Source organism: Amblyomma americanum, chromosome 10 (genome assembly GCF_052857255.1).
Source record: "Amblyomma americanum isolate KBUSLIRL-KWMA chromosome 10, ASM5285725v1, whole genome shotgun sequence".
Lineage (NCBI taxonomy): Eukaryota > Metazoa > Arthropoda > Arachnida > Ixodida > Ixodidae > Amblyomma > Amblyomma americanum.
In genome coordinates, this window is record NC_135506.1 from 129,822,349 (window position 1) to 129,836,136 (window position 13,788).

The window sequence follows — 13,788 nt, forward strand, 5'->3', positions numbered from 1 at the left end:
GCTGTCTCGCAGCTAAAATTTTATTCAAGAGGAAAACACATATATAAAAGCGTCCGAAAAAACGGCAAAGTCAGCAATCACATGAGGCAATCAACACTTGGAACAAACTAAAAAAAAAGCAGACCAGATAGCGCAGGGCGCCGTTTTTTTTTCTTCTATGACCCATGGCAAATCAGGTGTTGCACAAGAACCGTATCTCCGCATCACATAGTGTGATAGAGGGTTGACTGATGCACGTGTTAATCTTCTTCTTTATAAAAAAACGCTTCCATGATCTCTCTAGTACGTTGGTCGCGGTGCCGGTACAGTACCTCGGTTTTCTGAAATATTGCCTTACAGTTGTCTTTATCTTCGCACTGAGCGCAATGTTTAGAAACATCTGACGATGCGTTTTCGTGCTCTTTTAGTCGGATATTTAAGCAGCGCCCGGTTTGTCCGATATACACCTTTTGGCAAGTGAAAGGAATCTGGTAGACCACCGAACGCGCACAATCCGCAAATCTTGATCTGTGCCGCACCGAACACCTAAAGGGGTGCATTTTTTTCTTCCATTCTTGGACATCAGTCCGTCATCGGACACAGGCGTTGAAGCTTTTGGGGTGCTGTACAGACCACGTCGACATTAAAACGACGAGCAACATTCCTCAGATTGTGCGCCAATCTATGCACGTAGGGAACGGCCACTGCTTTCTTTTTGGCTCCCGTTCTTTCACCTCTGTTCGTGGTCCGGAGACCTCTGAAATTGCCAATTAGTTTACACATGTTCGTGATATCACAGAGAAACCTGCCGCGGTCAGTCGTTGTACTTGCAAGGAAACACCGTTTGCGACGGAGTGCACACAAGATTTTTCTAGAGCAGATCTTAGGCAGGAGAGGGCTATGCCGTTTTTTACCAGTTTTGAGTGCCCTGAGCAAAAGTTCAGTATCGGCTTTTTCGAGCGCGGTTTATTAACCCAACAAGTGTGGCCCTCCTTTAACATCAGTCTTAGATCTAGGAACTGAAGTTCATCTTTTTCCGGCATTTCGAACGTGAAATTTAGACACATTGCGTTCTCTTTAAACACTTTCAACACTAACAAACGTGTTAAGCATGTTGATCAGTGTGCGTTAATTAGCATTAATTAACGTGACGTCATCATCTTTGTTACATGACACGTCGGCCCGTGACGTCACATGGCGCCGTTTCTTGCGGGCAATTTTTTGGGGATATGACCTTGAAACTGAGCCACTTAATGTTTTCGCAGTAATCAAAGAAGATGCTCGCTTCTAGGCAGACAAAAATACAACGCGCCCCTTAATTTTAGTGTACTGTGATGACCCCCATAATGCGCAGGTCCACACGGGACGGAGAGGCAAAGAGACACCGTATGGCTCAGTTTAAACAAACAGATATATTCAATAATTACACATGATTAAGATTATACATCAGAGGCTGGGGCGTCCGAGCTTACGTGCCGACGACTTCATGGGGGCGATGGAGTGGCTCCGGAGTTGGGCTCGAGCGGTTGCTGGCAGAAGCTGCACGCCGTCGGGCTTCGGCGCTGAAGGCCCTCTTGGCGAACGATGTCGTCCTGAGCGTGCCTCTTCCGTACTGCTTCTCGATTTTTATATCCTCTTCTCCACACTCCCTAGGGTGAGGACGCCCACGCCGGAGGGGAAGGAGGGGGGGCTAGGGCTTTCACTTGGGCGCACAAACATACCACCGCATCGTGGTCTCGCCCCCCTCACGTGTTGAGTCCGCGGGAAAGAAGGTTGTCTTCGAGGTAGCGCATAGCGTCGGCTGTGGTACGGCGCGCTCTGGCCCGCTGACAGTTCCCGCGGGTCACCGGCCTCCATTCTTCATCCATCAACTGACACTCGCTCCTCAAGGTAAGGCGCGCTCTGGATCGCTGACAGTTCCCTTGTCCTGGAATGTGCTCGGGAGGGCCGCCCCTGGAACCGCCACGCCAATTGGGGAGGATAAAGCCTGTTTCCCCGCGGCGGCGGCGGCGGGTCCGGTTGGGCTTAAACCCCTTCGTTCTGGTTGTCACTCTCAACGAGCATGGCTGGGTAATTGATGATGCCTGTCATCTGGGTCTCCGTCTACGCCGCGCCGTCGAACGTGGAACCTCGTAGCACACACAAGGAATGTACCTCGTAGCACACAAGGAATGTCACAGTACTACAGTCGCAGCTTGTTTTCGAAGGCAGCATACAGAGGACTGAGAAGAGCGTTTGCGTGGTGGAAAAATTTTCAACTTCGCTGAGTGCTCTCGCTGTGCCGGATAGAGCTAAAAAAATCGAATCCTCCTAAGTACCGGTTATGGACATTTGTCCAATATATTGGACATCAAATACTCCGCCACTATCCAGGCCGCCGCATGTTTTAGCCCGTAAAACCGAATTGTCCAATATTTTGGACAAGTACTGGCGCCACCTATGAAGTTTTGTTGAAACTGCATTAGTAGACGAAGCCAGGGGTGTTTGCAATGACGGTATTTAGCATGGAGGACGAAAAAAATTTGGAGGACGCTTAAGCTTTGTCTTTAAGAGTGAGACGCGACAGCGTGTTGCAGAGTTGCCAAGGGGTGCACGGAACGCCATCGCCCGTTCGGCGCGACGCGTGGCCCGTTGGACAATTTATGGAAAGGACGCCTGTCTCACATATCTCGGTGGACACCCGAACCGGGCCGTAAAGGAAGGAAAATGAAATGAAAATTGGTTTTGGTTTTAAGGAAAGGAAATGACTTCAGTATCACAATTCTCGCTGGACACCCGTACCGCGCCATAAGGGGAGAAACACTGCGAGAAGGAGGAGGCGGAGGAGTGCGAGGAGGAGGATTTTTCGTGGACGGCCAACGCCGCCGACTTTTCTGTGACGCGAGCTCTTTAACGCTGTCGCGTTAACAAACTTCGTATTTAGGGTGGCTCGATGGCGAGCGGGCATCCAGATACCCTAGTAGGGTGCCTCGATACCAGCGCCGCCGGGGTGGAGACAACTTCAGCGGCGCCGTCATATTGAATCACACGGGATCAGCGGCGCTAGCGTTTGTAACGGCGCCGTTCATGCTCTCGGCGCGCTTCAAAGTGCTTTAACTTGAACGGCCTTTTGCAGCGAGAGCTACAGTGGGCTACCAGTCGAGCATTTCGCGGTACATGGGAGAGGCAAGTTGTGATTCAATATAGCGGCGTCGCTTAAAGGGACACTGAGGAGAAATTGAACTTCGCTTGTATCGATAGAAAACCAGCTCCTGATCACAAAAACGCCGCTCTTACTGAAAACGAAGCTCTTGTAAGGTAGAAAATAGCAAGAACCAAAATACAGGTATCGCCACCACAGGCCAATCTCGCAAGTATACAAGCGTGGTGACGCCATAGGACAAGAGACGCCACCTTGGAGGAATTTTTCATCCTACTTGGTATCGCGAATCTCTGAGGCTGACAAAGGTAGGTTGCGCAAGTCAATATTGAAGTAAGTTTTGTTTTGAAACCAATAGTGCACTTTTATCACACAAGGGAGGCAGGCAAAAGACAACCTGAATGTTGGAAGCAAAGAAAACGGATGCTTGGCGGCGCCACAGGCGGCCAGGAGAGTTTCGATTTGTTATGGCGCTTCGCGTCTATGAGCTTTGCGTGCCCCGTGGTTTTGTTTTTGACGCGCTTCGATTTACAAGCGCCGAACAGCCGAGGAACTCCAAGTGCCGCTTCAAGTGCTAGTTAACCTTTGAAGGAGCCTTTTAAGGCTTGTCAGATGATCGCCACGGTCGATGTAAAGCTATGATGGCACTATGGTCGGTGATTGTACAAGGAAGCACTTGTGTATTCGCACGCTTGCCCGGCGAAACATTCCCGGCTGTGCCAGTCAACTTCAAAATACTTAACGGAAATCGTTTATTAGGGACGGGAGACAAGGTACAAGGCTGTTCAGAAAAATTGCTGATGGCCTAGCTCTGTTAGGCCAGGATATACCTAGCGAAAACGCGAAGCTTTCTGCATCAGAAGAGTGCATTCACTAGATGCGCCTTTATTGACGGCTGTAACTTGAGCCGTCGTGGCGGAGCGGCAGCGCTTCTGCCTCAAACGCCGAAAGCCCTGGTTCGATTCCGAACCTCGGCACCGGATTTCTTTTCTTTTATTTAGTGAGTGGGCGGAGGGTTTCAGTGGCTCCCATGGATGCCGCCGCTGAATACTTTGGTTAGCGGTTAAGCGCAGGCTCTGTTAATGCGCGTTTATGCTGCGGCGAGGCGCGCGGAGAAACTCCATGTTGGAGAAACTCCGCGCTGGAGATACTCCGCGCTGGAGAAACTCCGCGTTGGAGAAACTCCGTGTTGGAGAAACTCCGCACCCCTGCACGGCGAAGTCCCGTCGGTCAAAGCGAGACTCTCTATACTCAAACTGCACTTGACCACCGACGCGTTCGGCGGCTTCGGCGCAATCTGACCGCATTGGCGGGGAGATTGGAGCATGTATCTATTTCGCGCCGAGTGCGCCAGCCGCCGCCGGCCCGACCAGACCGATTTGGCTCCGCGGCGAGGTGCGCGTTGTATTCAATAGCTGCGGCAGTTCGGCGGAGCTGTTTTTCTTTTCGAGCTCGGGTATTATAATCCATTCACAGTGCATATCTGAAAGGTACATGCAAGTTGGCGAGAGAGCCAGATCCAGTGGACCCGTTGGATTCTAGCGGGAAGCCGTTGAAGCGTCGTGCGCCGGCTTTGGTTTCAAGCCGCTGACTTTAAACGCGACCGCCCTCGAGCACCCATTTGTTTTTTGTGGCAAAAAATAAATAACTTGGCCCTTGCAACCGTGGGAGACCTCGACGCTGCCTGCTGCGCCGTGCAACCGCTTCGTTCAAGGAATCACAATCCGTTGCCCCAAATCCCCGGTCAGCCTCCGATAGGCGCAACGCACCCCTCGCGACTCCCCGCACTGGGGTTATATTTAGTTTGCAACGGCTGCTCTCTGAGGAAGGGGGAAACCACCCGCCGGCGCCTAACCTAACCGTGCTCCCTCAAAAGCAACGCACGCTCTGTGGGGCTGAGGTCGCTGAAATGCAGGCCAGAGTTTTGCGGGAACTACGTCGTCGGGTTCGGGAACGGGATCCATCGTAACGCTGGAAGACGCCGGTGCAAACGTAAACGAAGCGACGGTGGCCGACCCCCGATAGATGCCTTCAACGTGCGGCGGCGGTAGCTTTCATTCGGCAGCTGCTAGACCGCACCGCTAGCCGCCAGAAATCACGGAGTCTCCGTTTACGTCACGTTTCACGTCCCTCCGTTCTGTGTCGTCATAAGAGTTCTCCGTGTCGTCATAAGAGTTCTCGAGTTTGAATCGGAGCGGCGGGAAAAAATTTTTCAACTTCGAATCCAAAATTTCTTTGAAATAAATTCATCTTTCGCTCCCGGACAAGCGTCAACAAAGCCATGAAATGCCGAACTATCAGATATTGCAAACAAAAAAATTTTGATAGGGTTCTCCTCAGTGTCCCTTTAAAGTTGTCTCCACCCGGCGCTGGCATCGAGGCACCCTACACCCCTAGCAGTATTCAGCGGCACGGCTTTCTACGGCGACCGCGGAAAAGTAAATTCTATTTCCCATACTTTATCGCTCGTTTCAATCATAGCATTTACACGATTGTAAGTCGACCCCCCAAATCGCATGTCCGAAAAAAAAACGCTGGTGGAGCACTTCAAAAACGAAAATTTATTGCACAGATAGGCTATTCATCCTCACTTGAGTCATCTTCAGTGGTACTGCTGTCGTCGTCGTCGCCCGCTGCGATCCACAGCACATCGTCCTCCATGGAAAGCCCGCATTTCCTAAATGACTGCACCACTACATCGCGTGGAACGGCCGCCCAAGCGGAAATCACCCACCCGCACACAGCCGCCAGGGAGGCTCTCTTCACGCGCCCCGTTGGCATAAGTTCCCGTTCTTCTGCCGCCAGCCACTCGTACTCACGCCGGAGCACAGTCCTTGAATGGCTTGTTAATGCCAACGTCTAGCGGCTGCAGCTGCCCCGTCAGACCGCCGGGAATCCCCGCAGCCCATATCTGTAATCTTCTTTTCGGAGCTCTGCCTTCACTTTCGCGGTAAGGTGGCCGCGAAATGAGTCCAGCCCGAGGAGGTTCGGATTGCTATTTTTGAGGGATGCCCCTGGCCTCAAAAGCCACGCCCAACGGTACCAATCAATAACTAAGTCGTCCGTCATAAAGCCTTTTTCGTTCACTCGCACAATCACACCTTTCGGGAACATTTCCTTTGGCATAGTTTTACTTTTGAAGACGATGTACGGTCGGAGCTTTGTGCCATCTGCCAAGCATGATGGCATATCAGTGAACCGAAGTTTCTCGTTTCCTGTCGTGAGAAGCTTAACCTCGCGAGCTCCCCTCACGCTCACTGTGTGTTGCTCGTCATGTCGAAGTAGACGGGAGTCTGGTCCGCATTGCCGATTTGGGCCGAGCAGGTATCGCCGCGAGTCGCGGAGCTTGAGGTAGTGCCTATGGAAGGCGAGAACTTTCTCCTCGTAAGCAGCAGGCAGCTTCTGGCATACACTAGTACGCCGACGAAGAGAGAAGCCAAGCCCTCTTCATAAATTTTGAAGCCCAAGCCCTGCTGGCTTTGAAGTCTGTTCGGAGTATTCCAGCTTCCGTAGCAAAGAACCGGGCTTGTTGCGTGATCATTTCGCATGTCACTGGAAGGGACAGATCACGTATTTCGGTGACATACGCTGCAAGCTTGACCTCCAGCTCCAGAAAGCGTCCCGACTTCAGCCCGCGGAAACCTCTTCGCTTGGAGTCGCAATCGAAAATTTTGTCTCGCTGCTTCCGCCACTCCCGCACCAACCGTTCAGAAACGTCGAACTTGCGGCCCGCCGCGCAGTTGTTGGTTTCTTCGGGCGTAAATGATGGCCTCCCTCTTGAACGTTGCAGTGAATGAGCGCCGAATACTTCTCGAACCCGGGGAGCTCATGGCGAAGCACGCGGCCGGCAGTCGAGTCAAAAGCACCAACTCCAAAGCACCACCAAACAAAGAGCGATCGGTGTCGGGGCGTCGGCCTCTTCCAGCAAACATCGGCATTGCCCAGAAGCGCCGCTGTTACCTATTGCGCAACCAACTGAAATAGCGGCTCTTCCATCAGCTATCGACACTCCCGGGCGCTGGCGCTAACTCGCGATTGGAACAGCGGGACAGTGGCCCTTCCGCGAGTGAAATGAAATGAAATTGGTTTTGGGGGAAAGGAAGTGGCGCAGTACTTGTCTCAAATATCGGCGGAAACCCCGTTGTAAGGAAAGAGATAAAGGAGGGAGTGAAAGAAGAAAGGAAGAACGAGGGTGCCGTAGTGAAGGGCTCCCGAATAATTTCGACCACCTGGGGATCTTTAACCTGCTGTACTGACATTGCACAGCACACGGGCGCCTTTGCGTTTCGCTTCCATCGAAACGCTGCCGCCACGGTCGGGTTCTAACCCGGGTATCTGTTCAGTAGCACTGAACCATCGCGGTGGGTAACGCTGTTGCGCAAGTAAAAATAAAAAATGAAAAATCCTGGCCTAAAAGCCCGCGGAATACCTGAATGCTACGCTTGAAGCCGTAGAGAAAACAAAAACTTCTAACATCGCAGTAGTGTCCCTGATAGATTGTTTTCTTGCTTTTATAGGCAGTTCAAGGTTTCGTTTTGATTGTAAGTCGACTCCCCCCCCTTCGGAATTTTAAATTCAAAAAAAAGGGTCGACTTACAATCGTGTAATTACGGTAGTATCTGTTAATAATAATGGTTTTTGGTGAAAAGAAATGGCTCAGTACCTGTCTCATATATAGGCGGACACCTGAACCGCGCCGTAAGGGAAGGGATAAAGGCGGGAGTGAATCAAAACGACATTTATGCTTGAGAACACACCGAACTAGAAATTTTACTTTTGTGTTCGCTTGTTGGTTTCTGCTGCTTGTTTGCTTCTGGATGTCCAACACGTTGGACGCTGGAGTTGAACGCGGTCTTTTCGAACGTACTTATGCGAACGCCGCCAGAATGAGCGCGACGCACGTTCTTTCGTCAACGCGTCCTTTCCGTTTTTATGTTGCGCTTCTTTGCTCGTTTTGGTGAGTTTTCTGTTATTGTGCATTAAACATGCCTTTTTTTTCGCCCCGGGGACAGGTCCCGTATTACAGATGATACAGCGGACAAGATTTTGCAATAAGTAGCTGTAGGAAACTCATCGGACATCAACCCCTCCGATAGTGATGAGGACACTATAGTTGATCCGAGCTTTTCTGTACCTCTGGGAGGTATCAGCTCTGAAGAGGACAGCGGTGACGACGATGGCCCGTCCACTTCTGACAGCAAAACGCCTGGGGCGCGCTGTAAACGGCACCAAGGGTAAGCAACGTGGCACGTATGGCTTCGCTGTGATTGTTGTGACAAACCTGCGAGGAGGCAAATATGTTTTTTTTCCACATTGGTTTTCAATTTTTATGCAGGCCCATTCCAACGTGGCTTCCAGCTTTCCTCCCCAGCAATGCAGATGACAGTGGGCGGCGGATATCTCGGACCGCCTACGACTATTTCCGTCAGTATGTACCTAATGAGGTCTATGAAAAAATGGCATACACAGTGAACAAGAGCCATGAGGAAAAAACTGGACGTTCTTTGAATGTATCAGCTGAGGAACTGGAGACATCTTTAGAGACTTCATTGACGATGTCGTGCTTAGGCTACCCGCAGATTCAGATGTATTGGAGCAGGAAGACAAAAGTTCCTCTGGTAGCCGATAACATGACTCGGAGCAAATATTTTAAACTATGACTCCATCTTCAGATTGTTAGTAAGCTTGATGTCGCAGATGAAGAGAAGAAAGAGGAACTGCTCTGGAGAATACGACCCCTTGTCTCTCTCATTCTCGATGGCTGTCGCAGTCCTTCGCCCCGAGCATGTTCGCACTGATGAACAGATGATGCCATTTACCAGGCGAACACAGCTCAAGCAGTTTGTATCGCGCAAGCCGAACCCTAAGGGATTGAAGAACTTTCTGCTTGCGACACCAAATGGACTCATTCTTGACTTTGAGATTTACCAAGGTAGAAACCAAAGTTGTCGCCAGAAAGCTCAGGAATAGCAGAATCTGCGGTGCTGCGTCTGACAGAAACACTCAGCTCGGGGACGAAGTTGTATTTGATAGGTATTTCACATCAGGTCCACTCCTAGACAAACTTTTGCAAAAGGGCATTGCTGCAACTGGACCAGTGGTGAACAACAGACTGCCAAAAGGAGTAAAGCTGTCCAGTGAAAAAGATCTTAAGAACTTAGGGCGAGGAACTTCAGAAGCACAGATAAGAAAAAGACCGTCGCCAGATTGCTGTACGGTGGTATGATAATAAGCCTATAACTCTGCTCTCGTCAGTCCATGGCCAAGACCCGGAGGACAGCTGTCGCAGATGGTGAAGGAAGGACAAGAAGTACCTTGACGTACCCCGGCCATATGTTGTCAAAATGTATAACCTCAAAATGGGTGGGTTTGACTTAGCCAATCGAATGATTAGCTATTACAGAATGAAGGCATGGGTCAAAAAACCATATTTCATTTGTTCGACCTTGCAATGAGCAATTCATGGGTCCAGTACAGTGAAGACACGCGCACACAGAAAAAATAGCAAAAAGAAATCAAGAAATTATTGGAGTTTTGGCTTTCAGTAGCTGAATGTCTTGCCGTTGAAGGCTGCAAACACGACGGCACTGACAGCGACAGTGATGGCGAGTGGTCTGCGCTAGCTAAGCGCCCCAATCATTCAACAGATGCCACCAAAGGTAACAACACTGGTCACTTCCCCAAAATCACTGATGCTCTGAATGCCGCCCACTGCAGATTACAAGAGTGCTCCATGAAGACGAAGTACTTTTCCACAAAGTGCAACATGTTCTTCTGTGTAACAAAAGGACAGGCAATGCCTTGAGATGGATCACAAGAAGTGACCACAAGAGTGGACAGTATTCGTTCAGAATGGAGTGAATGAAGCATTATTGTTCTTTTTCTGTCATGAAATTTTGATTAATAAACCGATTTTGCACTTTTGAGGCCATTTTTATTATTAAATTTGCCCTTTGCTACTGCATACCCATTACCCCAAAAATGGCCGGGTAGAGTTCCAGTGTCTAATATATTGGACATGATGCTGTGCTAAAACAGCCGATAATTGTGAAATACTAAAATTCACTTTTCGTCGCTGTAAAGTAAACATCAATTTCTGAAAAGCTCGAAAAAATCTGTAAACTTTAATACACCTCGAAACTCAGGAGGATATACTGATATGCGTCTGCGTACCGTCACGTTGGGAAGCACATCGGCGACCAGTGTCTGTACATACGCAGTTCTAAAGTCTAAGAAGAGTATCGTGAATAACCCCCCCCCCCCCCCCCCCAACCTCCAAATTTCTGGTAGACAGTGTAGAAGGTCTGTGTTTGTCAATTGCCGGTTCGCCGTGAATGAGCGAGAGGCTTCCAATACGAACAAGTATACGCGTAGCAGTTGCCGAATATTGACACTGATAAGCTTACAGTTAGTGAACCAAACTTCATGAATAAAGTACCCTCCGACGTACTGGTGGTAACCGCGTAAGGGACACCCCTGTCCGCAGGCCATAAACTCTCCGAGAGTTCATCCCAGATTATAGACTTTTTCTATTGCGTGCACATCCATAGTGTCTGTACACACCTTCTTAAATAATTACAGACCGCTTAGTGCCGCTATTGTAATAACTAGTAATCACAATTGCACCATCATCATTTTAGCTTCGCTGTGTCACAGGATTGTTTTTAACCGAAAAACTTCTTAATCGCTTTTTGTTTTGTTTTCTGAGGTCGAGCTGCCGAACTCAACATCAAAATTTGAAGTTGAGGTCGGCTGCTCGACCTCACAAAAAAAAAAGCGATTAAAAGAAGCTTTTAAGTTAAAAACAACACTGAGAATCCTGTGAGACAGCAAAGCTAAAATGAAGATAATACAATTGTGATTAGTAGCTTAGTGAGGTGAGGGCTTCTCAGGAGGCCTCAACCTCCACAGCAAATTTTTTTGAGGTTGAGGTGAGATTTTTGAGGTCCAAAGCCCACGTCTGGTTAGCACTCCCCGACTTCGTTATAACAGCGTTCGAATAACGCGCGCGAGGACAAGAGCCCACATTTTGGTTCAACTGGGCGAGATGGCGTGGTAGTCGCATTAACTTGTCACGTGGTTCCACACTTCAATTTCACACCCTGCCGCACGAGTTGCCGATTTGGTTCGTTTTTCAAACAGCGACAGCTCTTTCGAAAAGCACAGCAGAAGCTTTCCTTTTCGAAGAATGCGTGCTGCACTACGGCTCCCGGAGACAGGCACGCGGAGGCAATAAAACACTACATGGGGGGTTGAACGAGGGATGTCAGGGTCACTTACTTCGAAACCAGGTATCTTGCCTAGGATAGCCACCACTTCTCGCAGCTTGTTGCTGTTCCCTGTTACAAATACAACACGCGAAACCACGTCCGACGCCATCATCGAAACCGAGCGAACTAGCTGCAGGCGGTCTGTGAAAAGCCGCATATGTACCCACAGCGCCCGAGCTCCGTGCCGCCGTATCTGTCGCATAGTGGCGGCACCTATGCAACACAGCAGCAATCATGGAAAATATATTTACTGCGTACAAAATCTGGCGCGCGCACATAGACACCATCGCCTGCACGCAACTATTCACCCAAAGTATTTCGGGACCATGCTGATCATACATCACCACGCTGGTCGCATGTTTCGTCACGAGTGTCGTTTCTTCCGGCTGTTATCAGCTGGGATTGTTCGCGTATCGCTGCCGGGTCGACTGTGCGTCGTTGGGAGCCGCTGACCGGTCGCAGCGGTCGATTGTCAGAAACTTTCCGGCAACACGAGGAAACGGCATGGCTGGCGGCAAGGCGGCAGCCGTCACTCGGGCTGGCTTGCGAACGTTTCGTGACAAGCGTGTGGCAGTCACCCTGGTTACGCTCGTCCTTGGAGTTATCCTGGCACTCCTGGCTGTGGTCGTGGTTCGCGCGCTGCTGATCGCGGCGCCGGAGATTCACTGCGCCTGGCCGGACGGCGAACAGGTATATTAGAGCAGCGGAAAGTTGGGCCATTTGGATTCCTAACCATACATCGTAGCGCTAAACAACCTCCCATTGTGGGTATGTAAGTACCATCTTTTGAAAGGCTAACAAGAACAGCAAGGCAGCGCCCGTCCTGTCTTCTCTGTCGTCTTCGTTGTTTAGCGCTATGATGTAGAGAACAGGTGTGTCACTTTCGGCGCACATCGACGCGCGGTGTGGCGTGCGTAGTGTTGTCAGAACTGAGGGCCCGGGACCTCCGCGTGACCTTTGGCGCTCGTGCCCCCCCTGGCAAGAGAGTCGGTCCACGGACACGTCGCGATACGATATTCATTGCATGCTCGAGAACGGCTCGGGGAGCTAAACACGCTGCGACCACCGTAGCTGCGTTCATCGCTGAGTGCAGTGATAGTGCGTGAGCTGTGAACCAAACGAGGCAGTCTCTTGCCAGAGCTCCACTATGCCATCGTCGCTCACGTCTTTGACCGGGCCTGATTATTCATGCAGACGGACGCACGAATTTGAAAGAGAGAAGGCAGTCTTTAGCAAAGCAGCATAATTAGGAAACGGGTGATGGACAAAGTTGACCTTGTTAGAGATTCTCTTTGGCAGAAATAAACACCTAACGCTGTGTGCTTGTAGACCTATGTAGTGTTTACTCTTAGTATATCTTGTGAAAACAGGTGCAACTAGTGTCAATATTTACATCAGCTGCACTCGAAAAGTGCAATGTCTCGTGATGGCTTTAGGAAAAGATGAAGAATTTAAAAATGGCCACAAAAAGGGAATTGTTTGAGATTGGGATTACTCCAGTACTAGTGCAAAATTGATGAAAATGTTATGGAGCAGCCATAGTCTTTTACAGGGAAAGTGATAAAGTACCGATTGGAAACGGTATCAGGCAACGGGAGACAATCTCTCCACAACTATTCAGCATGTGTTTACGGGAGGTATTCAGAGAACTTGATTGGGAAGAGTTTGGGATAAAAGCTAATGGAAAATTGGGTACCACATTTTGAGCTAGTTAGTTGTTCATTGAAAATAGAAAATGGCACAAAAACCACACAGGGGACAAAGAAAGGGAAGACGAGACACTAACGGTGACTTGCAGTATTTGAGGTTGATTTTTTACCATGAAGTCCAAAGCAATTTCCACTTGCTCACTGATTGGTGGTTTTTATTGTGCTTTTTGATCTCGTTCCTTGACACATCAAGACCTTGACAAGATAATCGTTGTTAGTAGTCTGTGCCTAGCTGTACCATACGTGATCATTATAAGGCTGTCAGCGCCAAATAAAGATCGTTTAGTGGAAGTTTAGCACTCATGTTGCGTCCCTTGAATTTTGTGCGCTATGGATCCTCACTTTTGAAAAACACAACTATATTCAAAAATGCCAGATTTAGGGCAATACTTCTTGCACTTTTCTATATTATGTAAATTTGAAAGTGGGTTCACTTTTTTAGCACCTTGTTGTTTATCTGTTGTGCAAATAGGAAGGGATTTTTTTTACATTTGCAGAGGAAAAAATTCTTGAGAATGGCCTCGTTTGAGACTTGTGTCGTTTTCAGTTTTTTTCACTGACAACTTCCTCAAAATGACGGAAATAAGCCTGACATGTTCCTTCTCACCTGTACATTTAATATGAAAATTATATCCATCATGGCTTTCATATCTAGTTTCTTACGTTAGTGCAAATTTGCGAAATTGAGCTG

General features: G+C 49.3%; 2 protein-coding genes across 3 annotated transcripts in view; one reads left to right on the forward strand and one right to left on the reverse strand.

Moving 5' to 3' along the window:
- The window catches only part of LOC144106943 (inosine triphosphate pyrophosphatase), a 34,987-nt gene extending 23,390 nt beyond the window's left edge, over positions 1-11,597 (reverse strand). The window contains exon 1 of the mRNA XM_077639902.1: positions 11,399-11,597. Coding sequence (XP_077496028.1) covers positions 11,399-11,590 — 192 coding nt within the window. The 5' untranslated portion in view covers positions 11,591-11,597. The remainder of the gene's footprint in view (positions 1-11,398) is intronic.
- A 40-nt stretch (positions 11,598-11,637) lies between these two features.
- LOC144106941 (N-fatty-acyl-amino acid synthase/hydrolase PM20D1-like) overlaps positions 11,638-13,788 on the forward strand; it is an 86,009-nt gene continuing 83,858 nt past the window's right edge. For both annotated transcript variants that reach the window (XM_077639900.1, XM_077639901.1), the window contains exon 1: positions 11,638-12,078. In XM_077639900.1, the coding sequence (XP_077496026.1) occupies positions 11,893-12,078 (186 nt within the window). In that variant the 5' untranslated portion in view covers positions 11,638-11,892. The remainder of the gene's footprint in view (positions 12,079-13,788) is intronic.